General features: G+C 39.4%; 1 protein-coding gene across 5 annotated transcripts in view; it reads right to left on the bottom strand.

The window, feature by feature from the left end:
* Positions 1–404: 404 nt before the first annotated feature.
* NR3C1 (nuclear receptor subfamily 3 group C member 1) overlaps positions 405–18,937 on the bottom strand; it is a 105,433-nt gene continuing 86,900 nt past the window's right edge. For all 5 annotated transcript variants that reach the window (XM_062188914.1, XM_062188915.1, XM_062188913.1 and 2 more), the window contains exons 5-9: positions 15,071–15,349; positions 14,159–14,303; positions 10,441–10,571; positions 4,641–4,798; positions 405–4,437 (exon numbers count right to left, since the gene is read on the bottom strand). In XM_062188914.1, coding sequence (XP_062044898.1) covers positions 4,285–4,437; positions 4,641–4,798; positions 10,441–10,571; positions 14,159–14,303; positions 15,071–15,349 — 866 coding nt within the window. In that variant the 3' untranslated portion in view covers positions 405–4,284. The remainder of the gene's footprint in view (positions 4,438–4,640; positions 4,799–10,440; positions 10,572–14,158; positions 14,304–15,070; positions 15,350–18,937) is intronic.

The raw sequence follows: 18,937 nt of genomic DNA, 5'->3' as shown, positions 1-18,937 counted from the left end.
TCTCCTCTGCTAGTATCTTCTGTATTGTTCCCATTGCTCTATTTTTGTTTAATGGTCATTCCATGTTCTTAAATGACTAGGTGACATCTGTCTACATACAATGTATCTGTGGTGGGAATGACTGTGTTAAGTTTGCAGGAGTCTCAGGGGTGAGTTTTTGCTTCCCTCATACAGTACCCTTTGCGATAAGTGGCATACCACCATTTGAGACGTGGACAAGAATATCTTGGGATCTTTGGCACCAGGGTTAAGCTCTTTTTCCATTTATGCAACATCAGCATGCACACATTGCCTTGCTCATATTTAAATGTCCACAGTAATTCAACCACCAGTAGAAAAAAAGGGGGGGGGGGATGGAAAATTGAAACTGTGCAACTTCTACAAAAGTATGTTGGAGTCACATACTGAAAAAGCAGATTTTTTTTTTTATTAGGATATTTCTCCATATTGGGCACTGCTGGAAATGGCTAACTAACATTTACTGCCAATTCAGTACAAATGTGTGGTTGGGTAATAACAGAACAGCAAATTTAAATGAAAAATAAAAGTTAAACATTTCCACACAAGATTTTACAGTCTGACATGTCACTGTGTAGGTAAAAAGACATTTTTTTTTACTACAGATTATTCAGCATGAATAAAAAACTACAACTTTTATTTTTAAACAGGAGTCACTGGTTTTAATTTTTACACATTTTAAAATTACTGTGATAAAAAATAATGAAAAAGCTTTTTAATAATGCCATACACAGTATAATATAGATTTATCCCCATTATATAGCATTTGTTTAATATACAAAATAGAATATTGACACACTTGATTCTCTATGTAGTTAAGCGAGTTATTGGAGGGTGTTTTCAGATAGCCTTACATCAGAAAATAAATTCCTTCTTTACGATATTTCTAGAGAAGCTAATCCATTCCTGAAAACCAGGTCACTAATTCTGGGTGGACCAGGTTGACTGAAAATAGTCTAGAAAATGATGAAACTTCCATACAAAGTGATTTAAAGTGTCCCTTACACTTTTGCTTTCCAGGCACATAGAAACACATTCATCTACAGCTAGTCATTGGGGTAACGAAGCAACATTGAAATCTCACTGAAGGCTGCCACAGTTCTTAGACTCTGACAAATCAAAGTATAATAATATTGTTCATCCCGCGGCAATGCAGTCTTGGTATGTGTAAGAGGTAACTAAAATGATAAGACTGAAGTAAAATTGGAATTGTTCTTTCCTCCTCCTCAGTTCTGAAGTGAGGCTGATTAGCTTTTGTGTGCAGGCTCCATACTGTGCTTGTTACCAAACTCTGTGTTGACCCCTAACCCTGTTACATTTTCCTTTTTGGATGGTGCAGTTTTCCGGAGAAGGCATGTACTTTTTTTAGTAACTTCCCGTAGTTTTGGACAACTGGCTAGATAATCCCAAAGATTATGTCCTTATCTGCTCAGTTCTGCTTGTAAAGTAGTGCACGACAACCCTACAAACTCTGAGAGGGGCAGTTTTCCACCAGTCATTATGTCTTGAGTCTCCTAGGCTTGTTAACAACTCAGTGGTGCTGCTCCAAACTTACATAGTTTGGGATGGCAAGATACTCCGTACATAGAAAATGAAGCTGATTTAAAATAGTACCGTATCTTTTTCTCATTTGAATCATAGCTACACTCAAATATAGCAAAGGCAACTTCCATCTTTCCCACACATAGCTGTTTTTTTCCCCCCCATTTAATCAAAAGCCTTCTCTAGTTGTTAAGTGACTGGCAGCTGAGTTGTTATTGACACCAAAGTGCATTCTAGTTTTTGAGCCAAGGTTGTAAGGACTAAAGTGAGACTAAGGTGTGTGATGTGCTTCGTGGTTTTAACCACATATTGTTCTGTAAAGGAACAATAATTTACTTTCCAGATACTGTTTGAGACTTAACACTGTCACTGAAAATATTCAAGCGGTATTCCGTAGGCACTGTACATTTCACATCCATCTGGGTTACAAACTGAAGATTCTGGGAAACCAATTTAAACCATTATAAAAGGAACCCTCCCTTTTAGAGAGTGTTCAAAAAGCAAATGATTACATTTTCATTAAATAATTTCTCAAATACTGAAATAATATAACATTCAACAAACATTCCAAGAAAACATGTCCGCATTTTATTTGGAAATGAACTCTCGTTTGAAGGAAAGGAATTAGTGTATTATTGGCATCCTCTGAACTATTTACATATGGCTGGTACCTCTGTGTATTATTGCCAAACTGCTAAAGCCTCCGTTTCGATCAGACTGCTATCGACGGTGGCTGTGTGATGTGCGCACCACCTTTCTGTCCGTTTTACACTCTTGCGCCTGGGAAACTTGACCTGCACACACAGCCGCACTGCTGGAATGGGAAGGGCTGTCAGAATGGGAGGTGGAGTATTCCTGCCTCTGGGATTTGACTGGGTTGCAGCCTCAGCAGCCTTCACTACATGCGGGGCGTCTCCATCCCCCCCTTGCCCTAGAGCTAACCCATTTGTTTTCTGGGACCATTGCTGCCTGTATGAATGCTTGCACACACTATAAATCATATAGGTTATCCATCAACGTTTCTTTGACCCCTACAAAAAATATATAACATGTCGTGATAAAACAATCTCATCTAAAAATCATTCTTATTTTACACTATACAAGCTATTTTACAATCATTTTAATAAATTGCATGTAAAGCTGCAGTAGCCCTTCCCTTCCCAGATTAGTGAATACCAATATGATATATATCTGAAACTATAACTAAATATAAAAATATATTAGAAGTTTCATATTTTCAATATTAGCTTTTCAGTTTCCTATTACACAAATAATTTGGCCACCATGAATAGAAATCAAATTTCTTGTGGCTTAGTAAATATGTTAAGTTCTGAGTTTACAGAAAGTTGGTAAGGTGTACACAGAAAGGGCTACTTCAGCATCTACTGTTTAAAATGATAATTCTCAACAGTGAAGAATGAAGAAATCCACAAGACTTGTGTTAGACGATATGGCACAGGAGGGATGAGTGGTTTTACAAACATGGATGTCTAATAGACACTTCTAAATCACAAAAATCAGTAGCTGAGCTTTCCTGTACCACCAGGAAATATGAACCAATTGATGACAGATGGGAATGTGAAAATGGGTGTCTCGCCACTTTTGCCGTCTGAGAGATTTAGTTTTTGGGTAGAGTTTAGTGAGAGGAGTTCCTCGGTCTGATGGAAACTCTCGTAGCCACGTTACAGCTCCCTTTCTGGAATTATAATTTAAGAGTTATACAAGCTACTATAAAAGGTCCCAGATGACAGTTCATTAATTTACCAAGTTTCTTGCCATCTAACCATTTGCAGATAGGGCATTAGGTACAAACAGGGGCTCGTGGTAGTTATTTTTTTTTTTTTAAATTAGTCTTTTGCAACCATCATCCACAGTTTACCTGGCAGGTCACTGGACTAGGTGCTCTATACCAGTTAGGACGGTTAATTTGCACAATCTATGTAATTCTCCACTGAAGCAGATATATACAAAATATTAGCTTTTTCGACAAGAATACTGGAGATTTGAGTCAATTTTTGTGGTCTTCTGATAGCTCAGTGCCATCAGGTTAGAAGCACCAACCCATTTTCACACAGAAGATTAACGTTTAGTTTATTTAGGAAAGCTATGAACTAGCTGCCCATCTTAAACAGCTGTACAATAACTTGAATACAAAAATTATGTAAGAAAAAAATGAGCAAGCGTAGTTCACTGAATATGAAGGAAAGTGTTAAAACCAGACAGTAATAGCTATAAAAGGCACAACTTCCCTTTTCTGATATACACTTGTAAACTTTTTTTTCAGGGTTCCATGCATAAATCAAAAATGCTATTTAACTATACAGGAAAAATACACGAACAAAAAGTTGAGAAAGTTTTATCCAGCCAGCTGTGAAAAGTAGGAGGAGAAGGGTCACCACACAGACTTCGGGCACTGGTGGATTAGGTGCCATCTGTCTCTGACAGTGGGGGTTACCCCACATTTCGGTTTCTACTTTCCAGGGGACGCCAATATGAGTTTTGCTGTCTACTTGCCCATCACTGAAAAAGTGATGACTCACCTGCTTCTGTTGCCAAGTCTTGGCCCTCTATAAACCACGTGTAGTGCGTATTGAAAACTACACAAAACAAAAAAGGACACAAACGAAAAAGGAAAAAAACAAAATCTCTACAGGATGAATTGATAGTTTGTACAATAAAAGCTATATTCAACTTTCTTTAAGGCAACCTTTCTTGGTAAGGCAGTCACTTTTGATGAAACAGAAGTTTTTTGATATTTCCATTTGAATATTTTGGTAGCTGATTGGTGATGATTTCAGCTAGCATCTCTGGGAATTCAATACTCATTGTCTTATCCAAAAATGTTTGGAAGCAATAGTGAAGGAGATTTTCAACCACCTGCAAAAGAAGAAACGGTAATGACTAGGCTGACCTAGAATATTACTACTGTCTACTGGAATTCCCCAGGTGACGATGAAATTCAGTTTAATGAAATAGGCACTTAGGTACAAATAACATATTAAAAGAATGCCCTTAAATATGAGTGGGAAAGCTGCTAGAATATAATTATTCTTATATTTGGCTTTATGTGTGACACCTACTTCATGCATAGAGTCCAAAAGTTTTGTCAGTTGATAAAAGCGCTGCCAGTTCTGACTGGAGTTTCCTTCCCTCTTGACAATGGCTTTTCCTAGCTCTTTGATGTACGTCATTCGGATTTCATCAAATAGCTCTTGGCTCTTCAAACCTTCTTTAGGAACTAAAAAAATAAGATAGAGTCAATTGAAAAAGCTTCTTGTTAAAACTTTTCATATACTTGAGTATGGCATTCACATGACTTAACACTGTATGTGTACTCTAAATGCATTTCTTGAAATTATAACCAAAAGAATTTAGGGTAATAGAGCATGCGAGAACTAAGCCTTGGGTAAACCAGTTGGCTTCGAGTCTATACAACAGAGCTGGTGATGACTAAGTGAAGTAGCAACTGTAATTTTTTTGTTTTAAAGTTAACTTTTGAATTGAAATAGAAAGCTTCAACAATAGTAGCTGTCCCATCAGTCAACTCTCCAAGTATCTGTGAAATCACCAGTTAATTAGAACTTGAAAGTCGGCATGCTGTAGAATTTTTTAAATGTTGTCTAGAAAGTTAATTTTGTGTGTGTGCCGCTTCTGGATATGCCTTACTAGGAAGCAAGTGCCTGCCATCCAATACTTTGAAGTGTTGTGAGCAGCTATCATGCTGCCTTTGAAATACATAAGGTGTCGATACAGAGGAAAAAGAGTGGATTTAGGGGCAAAAGAAGTTTATTACTTGCTGGGTGGATTTGAGTATAACTTCCGTGAGCCTCTGTTTCCTGTTCTTCCTCACTGGATTGTGATTAGAATTAGATCAGTGAATATGTATTAGATTCCATAAGTATTGGCATTTCTGTCAGTATTATTGTAAAAATGAAGACCACTCAAGCAGGAGTTGTAAGAGTATAGTAATATTAAAAATGGGTTAATTTTACCAATTAGTGCAATCTTTTGGAAAATCTTAAAGTAATTCCTTATGATTTTTCCTGCTGGTTAGTCCTGATTCTAAAAGGAATTATTATGCTGCTGTGTTACAAGATATGGGAACTCAGAGTCAGGCAATCTTGCTGGGCTGAGGGAAGAAAATAAAGTTTGCTGATGCCAGAGTAGGTATTACTAGTGGGGACCAACAAAGAAGGGGCTCTAGAAATATGTAGTTTCTGGCTGTGCAGAAATCAGGAGTCACTGGCTGAAAACGACTTTTGTGTGTGTGCTTAAGGTGAAGTCCTGTGATATACCACATAACTGTTTCTGAGAAAAAAATGACCAGGGAGAAGTAAGGAAACTGTCTTCCTGAGCTCACCCTGAAATGGGCATCGTTGTGAGGATCGCTGGCAGGGCACAGAGCATTTGGTAGAGACCAGAGGCAAGGCTCACTGAGCCCTTGAACAGAAATTACTCTAAAGTTTTACTCTCAAGGGGGATATCTGGCAATATTAGAGATCTTTGGTTGTTATTCTCCTTATCAAGATGACAACATCTTTAAATGTGTTTACATCTGATAACAGTTCCAAAATACACAATTAGTTGCAGCTGTGAGTACCTTTGCCTCACATAATCCGTAAGAGCAAAACTAGACACTGTATAAAAAGAAAGCAAAAAAAAAAAAACAAGAACTAATCACAAGAGCAGCATTCTTTTCAAGTGTACACGGGCCAGTTACCAGAACATCTCAACAACTAGGACATAAAACAAGCTGGAATAAATGCAAGAGGATGAAATGCTCTCTATCGAAAGTAATTAAATTGGGAATCAACAGCCAATATATTTGGAAAAATCCAGTGTTTAAAATTAAACAATATGCTTTTAAGTAATATAGGAAACAAGAATTCTGAATGCCAAAGTGGGTGGTAGGGAATGGGAAAAAGTTGATGGAAGGCACTGCATTAATTAGAGATGGCAAAGCAGTTCTAGTGTAGGGTGAATGCACATGAGAGTAATGTAGTAGACATTAAAAGTAGCTGGACCCAAGGATTTGTAAGGTTTCCCTAAAGGCATGACTAATCAAGAGACAGATACCTTTACTAGGATTTTTTTTTTTTTTTTTTTTTTGACAGGCAGAGTGGATAGTGAGAGAGAGACAGACAGAAAGGTCTTCCTTTTGCCGTTGGTTCACCCTCCAATGGCTGCCGCGGTAGCGCGCTGCGGCCGGCGCACCGCGCTGATCCGATGGCAGGAGCCAGGTGCTTCTCCTGGTCTCCCATGGGGTGCAGGGCCCAAGCACTTGGGCCATCCTCCACTGCACTCCCGGGCCACAGCAGAGAGCTGGCCTGGAAGAGGGGCAACCGGGACAGGATCGGTGCCCCGACCGGGACTAGAACCCGGTGTGCCGGCGCCGCAAGGCGGAGGATTAGCCTAGTGAACCGCGGCGCCGGCCACCTTTACTAGGATTTGAACATGCTACAATGTATGCACTTCTCAAGACATCACATGGTACCCCATAAATATGTTCAGTTTCTATCAGTTAAAAAAATGGGTGGGATGAGTGCTGAGAGGGAAACCTATAGCTTTGAAAGTTCAATACTGTCAATTTTCTAAGCTTCCACCTTAACCAAGAAACAGCAAACTAAACATCAAATAGAAAAATGGTAAGAATAAAAAGGAAAAACCATTAATAGCATGCATGTACTTTAGTCCAAAGAATCAATATAAAGCTGTTGCTATGGAAACATCAATACAACTGCAGAATGCAACAAAACTGTATCTAAAGCACCATTGGCAGGGTTGAAGGGGATGACGCTACAGCTAGAAGAGCCCTAAGAAAAGTGTTAAGGAAGCATATAAATAACTTCATGCCAGTAAATTCAGTTATTTCTTGAAATAGGCAAACCAACAAAGCTCACTCTTCAGAGAAGATGCTTGCACTGGCAATTTTAACCAGACAGTTAAGAAAGAAAGAAAACCAAGTCATCACAAACCTGTAGGAACACTTTGGATGGGTATTTTTACATCTAAATCTGAGTTCCATAGCTTTCTTACAAATTTTTGCATTCTAAGTTCAGCTCTATGAGAGTTCATTGAAAAATGGAATTGAAGGCTAAGTTTATTGTGGAACAAAGAAATATTGAAACCCACACAGGATTTATTCAGTGTTGCACCAAGAGAAATTTACCCTTCACTTCCATTTTTCCACAAACTTTCTGAGGCGCCCGGGTTTATTCAGACATAGCCCTCCAAACAGGTTTTCAAAACTGTATTGTTGATGATTTTCTCAGACACAGTTCAAGTATTTCTTCACAGGTGCTTAACGTGCCTTTAGATCCATGCCTTGCTTGTTTACCAGGCCCTGCAGAGGCCCTCAAGAAAGACAGCTTGAGAATATACCTTCCCTCTTCTCATTCGTGTCTTCATCTGGTTCTGTGGTTTGTTAGTCCAGTAGTTTCAGTCAGAGGTTGGGGTTCCTATTCTCATATTCCACAGAGAGGGCTACATTTTTAAGTCCTTTCTACTAAAAAAAAAAAAAAGAACCCTATACTGTTTTTTTTTTTTTTTTACTATGGATAACAGCAAAAATACATATAGTTCATTCAGTCTGGTTTGAATAAAATTTAAGCATCCACTTTGTTAAGTAGAATAGACTAATGTGTGCCTTGGAAACCAGCCGTGTGCAACATCCATAGCTTCAACTATGAAATCACAGTTGCTGATGGAGTAAAGACTTTTTAAAGCACTGCAAAATGTACTTAAATTTGTCTATGAAAGAGTTATTTATAAACATTAACCTGATCTGTAATTTTTACCAGCATGGCCAACAGTGCTGTGTGCTCTGTCCCTTGCGAAACCATGGTGGAGGTATTAGTCCACCGACAGTATTTAGAGGTGGCCTCTTTTCAGAGGTTATCAAGATACAATTGTCAAGGTGGAACACCCATGACTGAACAGTGGTGGCTGTCTCTACCCTTGTGATGCCCCATGCTGCCTTGGGCCTCTGCCAGGAAAAAGGCTTTACCACTTGGGACTGGCGTAGTGGGTGAAGCACCAGCTGCATACGGCATCCCATATGGGCACACTGGTTTGATTACTGTCTGTTCCACTTCCAATCTGCCTGGGAAAGGAGCATAAAATGGCCCAAGTATCTGGGCCCCTGCACCCACGTGGGAGATGTGGATAAAACTCTGGCTTTGGTGGCCCAGCCCTAGCTGTAGTGGCTTTTTGAGGAGGTGAACCAGCAGAGGGAAGATAGTTCATTCTCTCAAATTTTTTTAAATGCAGGTATCACTAGAGGTATCCTCTCCAAAAATGAACTTTTCTTTTTTAGAAATATAACTTATTAGTAGATCTTAGTTTTTAGAGCAGTGTTAGGTTCCTAGCAAAACTGGGATGAAGGTATTGAGATTTCTCACATACTGCAGTAGATGGAGTGTTTGCAGTCCCTTAAAATCCTCTGTGCTCGTCCTGTTCATTCCTCCCCCTCCTCTAGCCCTGGCATCCACTGCTTTTAAGAGTTAAGGCTGGCCGGTGCCATGGCTCACTAGGCTAATACTCTGCCTGCGGCGCCAGCACCCCTGGTTGGGGTGCCAGATTCTGTCCTGGTTGCTCCTCTTCCAGTCCAGTTCTCTGCTGTGGCTCAGGAGGGCAGTGGAGGAGGGCCCAAGCACTTGGGCCCTGTACCCGCATGGGAGACCAGGAAGAAGCACCTCGCTTCGGATTGGCGCTAGCTGTAGCAGCCATTTGTGGGGTGAACCACGGAAAGAAGACCTTTCTCTCTCTAACTCTGCCTGTCCAAAAAAATAAAAAATAGAGTTAAGGCTCCTTCGTTTTTTCATCACTGGATACCTTATTTGATTTAGTGCTCAATATTATTCCACCATTTGGATATACCATATTCTTGATCAACCATTCATTTACTGATGGACATTTTAGTTGCCTCTTAAGTTTTGGCAGTCAGGAATAAACTGTTAAATATCCACATGGATGTTTCATGTGGATGCAACTTGTCTACCTCTTTGGGTAATAGCAAGAGATACAAGTGCTAGATGATAGGGTTAGATTATGTTCAGCTTTTTAAGAAACCTTTTTGAACCTATTTCCACCAGCAGTGAATGAAAATTCCTGTTGCTCCAAATCCTTGTCAGCACTTGGGGTTGTCAGGGTTCTCGACTTTGGCCCTCCTGACAGGTTGTAAAAAGTGTCTTCATTTTCATTTCTGTTGAGGTCTTTTGGCCCATTTTTTTTTTTAATGTTTTCTTCTTGAGTTTTAATAGTAGTCTTTCAGATATGTCCAGACCTTTCCCACTTGTTTGCTTTCGTTTTTGAGATAACATTTTAAATTTACATTATAGTAGGGGCTTAAAAAATTATTAAACTTCTGATGTAGTAAAGCATTAACTTTTATTAATACCTCTGCTAACTAAAAGTTTATGTACCTGTAGCCTTATCTAAAATCTGTCCAACAAGTCTAGGCTCCCTACTCCATGAACCAGTAATTCAACAATAATGAACGTTAGCTTCTTGTATATGGTGGCATTCATTATATAAATACAAATAGTGCAGTAGATAAACAAGTTACTGTAGTGGGCTTGCTTTCTTCATGTCTTATAGTGATCGAAAGAGCAGAAGAGTGGTCTACACAAATTTGAATCGAAAGACTTTTGGGCAGTTCATGTACCTCTTGGTTTTGTATTATCCTTAGCTATCTTATTAATCTTGATCTCACTGTTCTTTTCTACAATCAAACATTTATGAAAATCACATGTTCAGCAGGACATACTAATGGAGTAGGTATAATTACTATTACTAAGTAAATGAATGGTTGTTTCTTGAGCTTCATAGTTCAGTCTTATTTACAGGTGAGTTTTATAATTGAAATGTTGTTCTACCAACCTGTAGAGAGAAGCAGTAAGGTTTTCATACAGAGATATTCTTCATAAGACACCTGAAGCCGTTGTAACTCAGAGGAAACAAACAGCATATGTTTACATTGGTCATACATGCAGGGTAGAGTCATTCTCTGCCTGTCAAAGACAAATATCAGTGTTGGATTTAGAAAGAAATAGGTGTAGTTCCCCAGAACATACATTTGTTGTATTTTGTTTAAAGAAAAATATAACTATTGCTATTAATGCTAATTCCCTGCAGATCCAAAGTTTTCTAGTGTGTTCCTCAAACCTGCCATGTATGTATTTCTAAAGCATTTGTTTTGAGTTTCCATTTAAAGCAAGGCTTAACATTTGAATTCCAACAAAGTCAAGGGGATTTTTTTCACAGCATTGCATCCTGAACACAACCACTGAACTGTGGATGATGTGGAGGGGCAGAGCTAGAACCTTCCTCTAGTTGTTCTGATAGGCCCAATCTGTTTCTGACCCGTCATGAAGATTCTTTTCACTGTACGTACTAGAGGCACTAAAAATAAATCACTGAGGCTTCCTGAGTTTTGAAATCTCTGACCAGTTCATGGCTTTTAAAGTACTCAACAATGTGTGTGGGACATATCTGGCAGCATGATCTTGGACTTTGTGATAAATGCATGAAAACTGAGGTAACTGCATTTATGCTGCCCAAGTAATCGTGAAGGAGCGCCCATGGAGTTCTAAATATAAAATGTACTCTTACCAGAGGCACCTCCCAATGCCCTCATGGTAATTATGCACTTTTCCGGGAGTAATCTTTCCTCCTTTAGTTTCTTATACGTGGTTACACCTCTCATATAATTGAAATTGCAACAAATTTCCAGTGTAGTATAGGGCATAGTGTAAAAACTCTTATCTTGTTGGCTGCTCTTTAAAAAAAAGTTTTTATTTTGAAAGTCATATGGAGAGAAGAGCAATCTCCCATCTGCTGGTTCACTTCCCAAATGGCTGCAGTGGCCAAGCCCCATCAGGCCAAAGCCAGGAGCTGCATTTGGGTCTCCCATGCAGGTGTGGGATTCCAAGTACTTGGGCCACCTTGTGCTTTCCCTGGCGCATCAGCAGGGAGATGGAGAGCCTTATGGAAATACAGTGGACCACAGGCCTGCCCATCAGATGCTCAGGAGATCAGAATGACCTCTTCAGAAGAGTTTTTCCTGAAAGCCATTTAGCCTCAGAAGAGCTAAAAACTGAGTAAAGACAACCCTGTGACAAGTGTCTGATGTCTTAAAAAAAAAAAAAAAAAAAAACCTCTTCTTCATTAAAGTTACATATAATTCCCAGGAATTATGTAAGGAACATATCTGGCATGATCAGATGATGGTGTGCTTGCTTAAATCTAAATTAGATTAGTTCAGTTGAATAAATGAGTTGAAATTTCAATCAAATGACTTTGAATTGCCCCTTAGAAAGTGACTATTAACACTGCGAACAGGAGATTTTGCAGAAAGCATGGTAGGATGCTGAAATAATGTCTTGAGTTTCCACAGGAGCTGCATACATTTACCAGTTAATTTAAAATTAGAACGATCTCATCTTGTTACGCTGTGATATGATGGGTTTGGGCAATAGAGTCAAGGTGACTTCCTCCCTGACACTGGATTGTATGTCTGTATGCAGGTGTGGTCTGGCCAAGGTAGTACCTCCTAGTTGAAGACCCAGATGTGGTGACATAAAAAGCAACTGAACACAGAGTATCCATTACACATGCCTCATCAAGTTGTTTCTCACTCTGAAGGCTGGTCTTTTTCCTTAAGGTCTCACAACTCCAATAATACCTCCTCCAAGAAGCGACTGATTTAGTGGTTATCTGTGTCTCCCTCACCAACATTAACCAGCCAAAGGCCAGGAGTCCTGTTTATACTCTCTGCTCTAGTCATCTACCGAGGGCCTTCAAAAAGTTACTAGCAAATGCATATTATGCAAACATTTGTTTAGTACCTAAAAGATCTGCAGTGCATATGTAGACATATTTTCCATGAACTTTTTGAAGTACCCTCTCCTCCTGGGCACAGATGAAGAGTGCGATGAACATTACTTCTACCGAAGAATTTTAACTCCTCATGCCCTCCAAGATTCTGCTTGTTATTGTGCCTGTTTACTTCTGTGAACTCAGAGGACAGCCTCAGGACCCTTCCTTCAATTCTCCACAAGGACCAGCGTGTGACTTTCTACACAGCTGGTTCCTCACGGCTCACCTTCGGCCCACACTGGGAATCAAATCTAACACAGATCACTGCATCACTTCTAGTGACAGTCTTCTATCTTCTCCTGGCACTACTTAAGTTTTGACATATTACTGAATGAATACACTGCGAGAAACACCCGTAGAGAAACACCATCAAGTTAAACGTAACACTAGCCCAGCAGTAGGGAAATCTCAGCTTCAGGTGGGTTCTCCCGTCTCCTGCCTGAATGGTGGCCTTGGCATAGTAGTAGTGTAGGGAAGAGGAGTCATGGATGGAGGATTCCCCCAGCACCTGTGGCTGCCTGCATACTTACTATGCGGCTCTTGAAACTCCCTCTCAGGCTATCCTGTTTAACATTCAGCTCAAATGGATGCTTTTCTATAATTCTACCTCTTTTTCTGCCTGGCCCATTCCACGCCAAATACATTTGCTTTATGTTCATGGAGTAAGGTATCTTCACTGATCTCAAGTGGCTTAGCTCCAAGCATTGCCAAACTCCTTGCCAGTATGGACACATTTCAGATTTTCATGACTACTCTAGTATGATGGTCACATTGCACTCTAAAAGTAGTTTAAGATTCTATTAATTTTTCTGGGGCCCTGTCTTAAGGAAATACCCATCTTTTCCCTCAAATACAAATATCATCTGTTTGTGGGGGGTGGTGTGAACTTTGTATCCTAATGAAGGAGATAAGCTATGGGTACAAAAAGCTGTAGTACCAGGTAGAAAACGACAGGAGCTAAGGGCAGAGAATTCATTAAGAACACCATGAGCTGAGGGTATATTTGAAGAACAGATGAGCAGAGTTAGGGCAAAGAGTGTGTAAAGAAGAAAAATGGAAGCAAAAGTGAGGCCAGGTTCTGGAGGGCCTGAAACCATGCAGTGTATGCACTGACTCGTCAGTGAGATGACACTGAAGAGATGTGTTAGAGGATGGAGCCTGTGCTGAGGTACAAACCATTTAGTTAACATGATGGGGAGCCACAGAGGCAGACAAGCAGTGAGGAACCAAGTGTAGTGAGCTAAGTAGCAATGCAGACTTCAACTAGTTCACTAGTAGTAGAGCCCTAAGCCTAAAGGATAAGAGGTAATTTATGCAACTGTAAGGCTTGAGCAGTCCTCTAAATTATACAACAGCAACACAACAACAGATTGTTCCCATGTACTTTCAAAGCCACAGACACGACTAAGCCTTGCCTTGTCTTGCAAAGACATCGCTCTCGTCTTGGTTTGCACACCTCCCACTGTTTCAGCCAAGATACTCATCTGTAATCGTCCTCGTGCTCCTTTCCCCTTTCGGCAGTAGTGTGACTGAATTCACTGATTCCAGAAATGCCCACTATTTGAAAAAAAATCTTTGAACATGTTCAAGGGCAGTAATACTGCCAAAATCTAGATACTGGGTGGAATTCAATTCTGATTTATTATAGTAGCGGTCTACAGGAAAACAGCAGCTGGTTAAAAATACCTTAGTCAGTGAAAATGACTCACATACTACTTACTCGTTAATAATCAGATCAGGAGCAAAACACAGCATGTTTCCACTGGATTGTCTATATGATCTCCACCCCAGGGCAAATGCCATGAGAAACATCCATGAGTATTGCAGGAGGGTCATTTGGTCATCCAGGTGCAAGTTCCTGAATCCTGCAATGAGAAATAAAGGTATGCTACACCACTGGAGTTGTCAGAGTAACTAGATCAGTTAACTTTCGTTGGGGGCACACTTATCACATAAAGGAAATGAGGTATTTTTAATATAACATCCAATATAAGAAAATAAGATTAGCCATTTTTTGGTCATTGTTTGCCTATTTAAGTACATAACTGAGTAGTGCAAGACAGACAGCTGAAATCTGAAGTTGGGGACTTTAGTGTATACTCAATGTATTTAAAGTACTTTTCCTTGATAGTCATGCCTCTTTCTCCCTTTGTTAGAAGAGGGTAGTCACTCTTGTCCTGTCTTATGTGAACATACCTTATCAATTCCTTTGGCTCTGTATGGTCAGGGTTGACACACAAGTTCCCTTAGGGAATCTGTTGCATCAATGTTTAACTTCTCAATTAGTGATGAGTTACTCAAGTTACTGTACTCTAGGACATGCTGATACAGTCAATGATCTGTTTTCCAGTTTTACAAATAATCTGTAGGAAAACAAGCAGAAATCTTCGAAATTTTACATTTCTTCCCCTAATTTCCTTCCTCTAGTTCTAACATTACGTCATCCTGTGTGAACACTGTGTGGGAGTAATACTCTGAAAAGCAAGAGCAGTGTATAGGATTTATGATAGATGCTCCCCTTCTTCGTCCATAGCTCTGAGTGAAACAATCAAAATAAGGACTACAATGAGCCAGTGTTTTTATTCAAGAAATAAAGGTTAACTGTGTGTGTCTGTCACCCTGTGCACCTTACCTGGTATTGCCTTTGCCCATTTCACTGCTGCAATCACTTGCCGCCCACCTAACATGTTGAGTGTGGTCATGATCCTCCAAGTAGAGTCTGGAACCGAGCTGTCATACCCTGCATACAACACTTCAGGTTCAATGACCTCCAGCAGTGACACCAGTGTGGGGGTGAGTTGTGGTAATGCTGCAGGAACTACTGTTTTGTTAGCAGGATTTTCAGAAGTTTCCTGTGAAACTCCCGTGGTGGTCTGCTGAATTCCTTTTATTTTTTTCTTTGTTTTTCGTGCTGTGGGTATTAAAAACACAGAGAAATAAAATGTAATGGCAAAGTTGGCGCCATACAATCTATTCACGAGGAATTTGTAATTTCTAAAATGATTAATACTAAAAGAATTATTCTGCAATTGTGATGAAATGACATGATGAAGTGAAAAGTTTTTTTCTGAAAGAAAAGGATCCACAGGAACCCATTTCTGTATGTGTTTTTCCTATCAGTAAGCCATTTCTTCACTAAACATCATACAAAATAATTCCATAACACTGTTAAAACAGTCTGAACAAATCACCTCTTTAGATTCTGTCCATAAGTTAATTTTTCCCCACTTTTACTCTCAATGTGAAAATTTCATTGGTTATCTAAGGCAAGTTACTTTTACTGTTAGTTGAAAGAAATAATGGGTGTAAATTTGCAACAGCTGATTAGAAACGTAGTTCAGGGTTAATCTGAATTATGGTACTATCCTCAACGAGGAGTGCTACAGTCCTTAGTCATATGTACGTAAGATGACATAGCAGAACACATACTGAAAGTAACATTAGCTCCAACAACAGAAAACTCCACTTTGCACGTTTTCATGATTCGGAGTACTTGGGACTAAAACGTGTGGCAGTCGGTAACAAAACATTACCAGTGGAACTTATTTTCTAGAAGGAAAGAACTCATTTGATGCCTCTATAAACATAAATGTAAAATTAGCTTCAATCTGAATACTGCAGTCAAAATTAGCAGTTCAAAATTATGGGTTCTATAAATTTGGTAGTGGACTTACTCATCAAAATTCCCTTGTTTTCTCTTAACGAGAAAGTATTCAGAGCTGTAAGGGATGCAGTTTACATGAAAGGAGACATGTAGCTGCCTCAAGCGGCTGGGAATTCAGACCACATTTTAAAGTAATTATTAGCTCCTTTGTCTCTAAAATCATACAACACACAGTTTATGGAGCACAGATACGGCGGAGGAGACTCTGACTCGGGGTTTACAGTTAGGAAAGCACGGAGAAGCCTGTCATTTACATTGACAATAGAATGGCTTCATTCTTGTGTTCTCTGATGAATGCGATACTGAGTAATTTACTCAACATTTCAAAACAGAAAAGTCCTCTTCTGTTTTGGTTTATCATGTTCTGTTCAAAGCACACTGCACAGGACTGTAGCGCGTCAAAGGTGCAAAAACTCGAGATCCGGGTAACCACTCTGCATGAACTTCTGAAGTACTAGTATATGCTACAGCAGTAAAGAGCATCAAAATGAAGCCATCATTTCTGGATTCAAATCCTGGTTCTGTCGTTGTGTAGCTCTGTGGACCTTAGAGTCCTCTTATGTAAAATGCTTAAGAAATAAGTTTTTAGGATATTTAAATTCAGATGGTGCAAGTCTATATAGAACATTGATACATTTTTTTAAACAAAGAAGAGTGCCTAAATATAAGTTGACGACTGATTGGTATTCATTTTCATACAGAGACAAATGGAGCTCTCATCTGCTGGTTCAGCTCGATCCTGAGAAGGCCAGGAGCCCAGAACTTAATCTTGATCTCCGCCATGGGTGGTAGGGACCCACATAACTGAACTGTCTCCACTGCTTCCCAGAGTGTATGTTAGCAGGAAGCTGCAGCTGGAATGGGAACCAGGATTGGAATCTATACTCCCCAGTGTGGAATGAAGGTATCCCGAGTGGCATGGAGACCCTTTAAGCAACCGAGAATATGTCACTAATACCCAGATCCAGAATCATGGAATATACTTGGTTGACAATGTAGCAGATAAACCATAGCTTTAAATGGTAGGCAGTACATATTTCCTTATGCCACATTAGAACAAAAAGCAAAAAATAACCTGGAAGGATTTTTAAAAATGATTTTCTGTTAGAGAATTGATGTTTAAAATACAGATTAAAATGTGTGAACCCAATTGTGTTGTCCTAATAACTACAGGAAGAAATAGCGCATAACATTTTTCAAAGTATCTCAAGCAAGGGGTTTCAACTGAATAAATCATTTAAGCATTCGTGAGTTTTGAGCAATTTTGGAATTTAACTGTAACTGATCTGATAATGTTATTAGCCTACTTCTCTATAAGTCCCATGTGACAGATGCTACTAAAAATACAGCTGTACTTTGGAATCAGTACAATATAAAGCAGACTATATTTAGAATCACCATTAAATAACCTATCTATACTTAAATGCTGGACCCTTTCAGTAGTGAACAGGACTGCCTTAAATTCAATTTTGAGATTTACTGAGTATAGGGCAAGAGTATCAAAATACACCACTTGCAGTACTAAATTACATTTATGGAGAGAACTGAGATCTGAAAGAGCCGACAGCTCTTACAGCCATCATGGAATGAGCTTGGGGAAAGCAGTGCATACACAGAGAACATTTCTGGATACTGGAAAGTGTTAAACACGTGACTCATCTGTATCATACTCCCTATAAATAAAGGTTTTAAATAAACTGGAACGTAAAAAATGAGACTTTACAAATACTAACAAACCCTATGACCTTGGATTTAAACCTATTTTCCTTCAATTTGCCTACACATAGGTTACCATTTCATTCTTGCTAAACTGTTATTCTATATATTATAAAAGTGGATATAAGATTAATCTTCGATCTACTGTAAGGTGTTTTTAAATATAGGATGGTCCAACATAACCTCTTAGAAGAGTGACTTGCAACAAACGCTCATGTCCCCACTTTTCTGATATCTTATACTGATACTTTATACAAAGGTACAGTTGGTTGTTCAATACCATATTTTCAGAAACTATACCTCAGATAAAACTGCTTAAATTTCACTCATTTTTTAAATGGCAGTGAGGATAGAACTGATGACACAAAGTCTGCTGTGTTTGCCTTCTAGCAAGGAGCAAACCTAGGACAAGCACAGGACCCTAGTTCATCACCATTATGACTTAATAGCTAAGTATCTCTTTCTTAGGGAAGGAACTAACCAGGGAAACACTAGACATGAAAAAGCTCCAAAGATCATGTGCTTGACACATTATGGGAAAGCAACCATACTGTATGATACCGGCATCCCATATGGGTGCCTTTTGAGTCCCTAGTGTTGCACCTCTGATGCGGCTCCCTGCTAATGGGAAAGTCAGCGGTATGAAGACAGAGAGCAAGAAAGATCGTTCATCCACTGTTTCACTCCAAGGAAGTCTGCAACCAAGGCAAGGCTAAGCCAGACCAAAGACAGAAGCTTCATCTGGGTCTCCCTAGATGGATCATCCCCTGCTTTTCCCAGTCTATTAGCAGGGAGCTGGAGCAGAAGTGGAATAGCTGGGACACAAACATGGAAGGCAGCTTAACCTGCAGTGCCACATCACCACCCCATTTGATATAATTTCACTAGGGTTTGTCCTTTGAGCTATTTATATTTTTAAATATAAAAAAGGGCAGATGAACGTATGAAGACTAGGGACAAACAGTGAAACTGACATGGAAGAAAACAGACCAGTCGCTAATATCTCAAGTGCTTTTTTTTTTTTTTTTTTTTAAACAGGCAGAGTGGACAGTGAGAGAGACAGAGACAGAGAGAAAGGTCTTCCTTTTGCCGTTGGTTCACCCTCCAATGACTGCCGCG

The sequence above is a fragment of the Lepus europaeus genome, chromosome 4 (genome assembly GCF_033115175.1).
Source record: "Lepus europaeus isolate LE1 chromosome 4, mLepTim1.pri, whole genome shotgun sequence".
Taxonomy (NCBI): Eukaryota; Metazoa; Chordata; class Mammalia; order Lagomorpha; family Leporidae; genus Lepus; species Lepus europaeus.
Note: the sequence above shows the minus strand (reverse complement) of the source record. Positions and strands in the feature narration are given on the sequence as shown.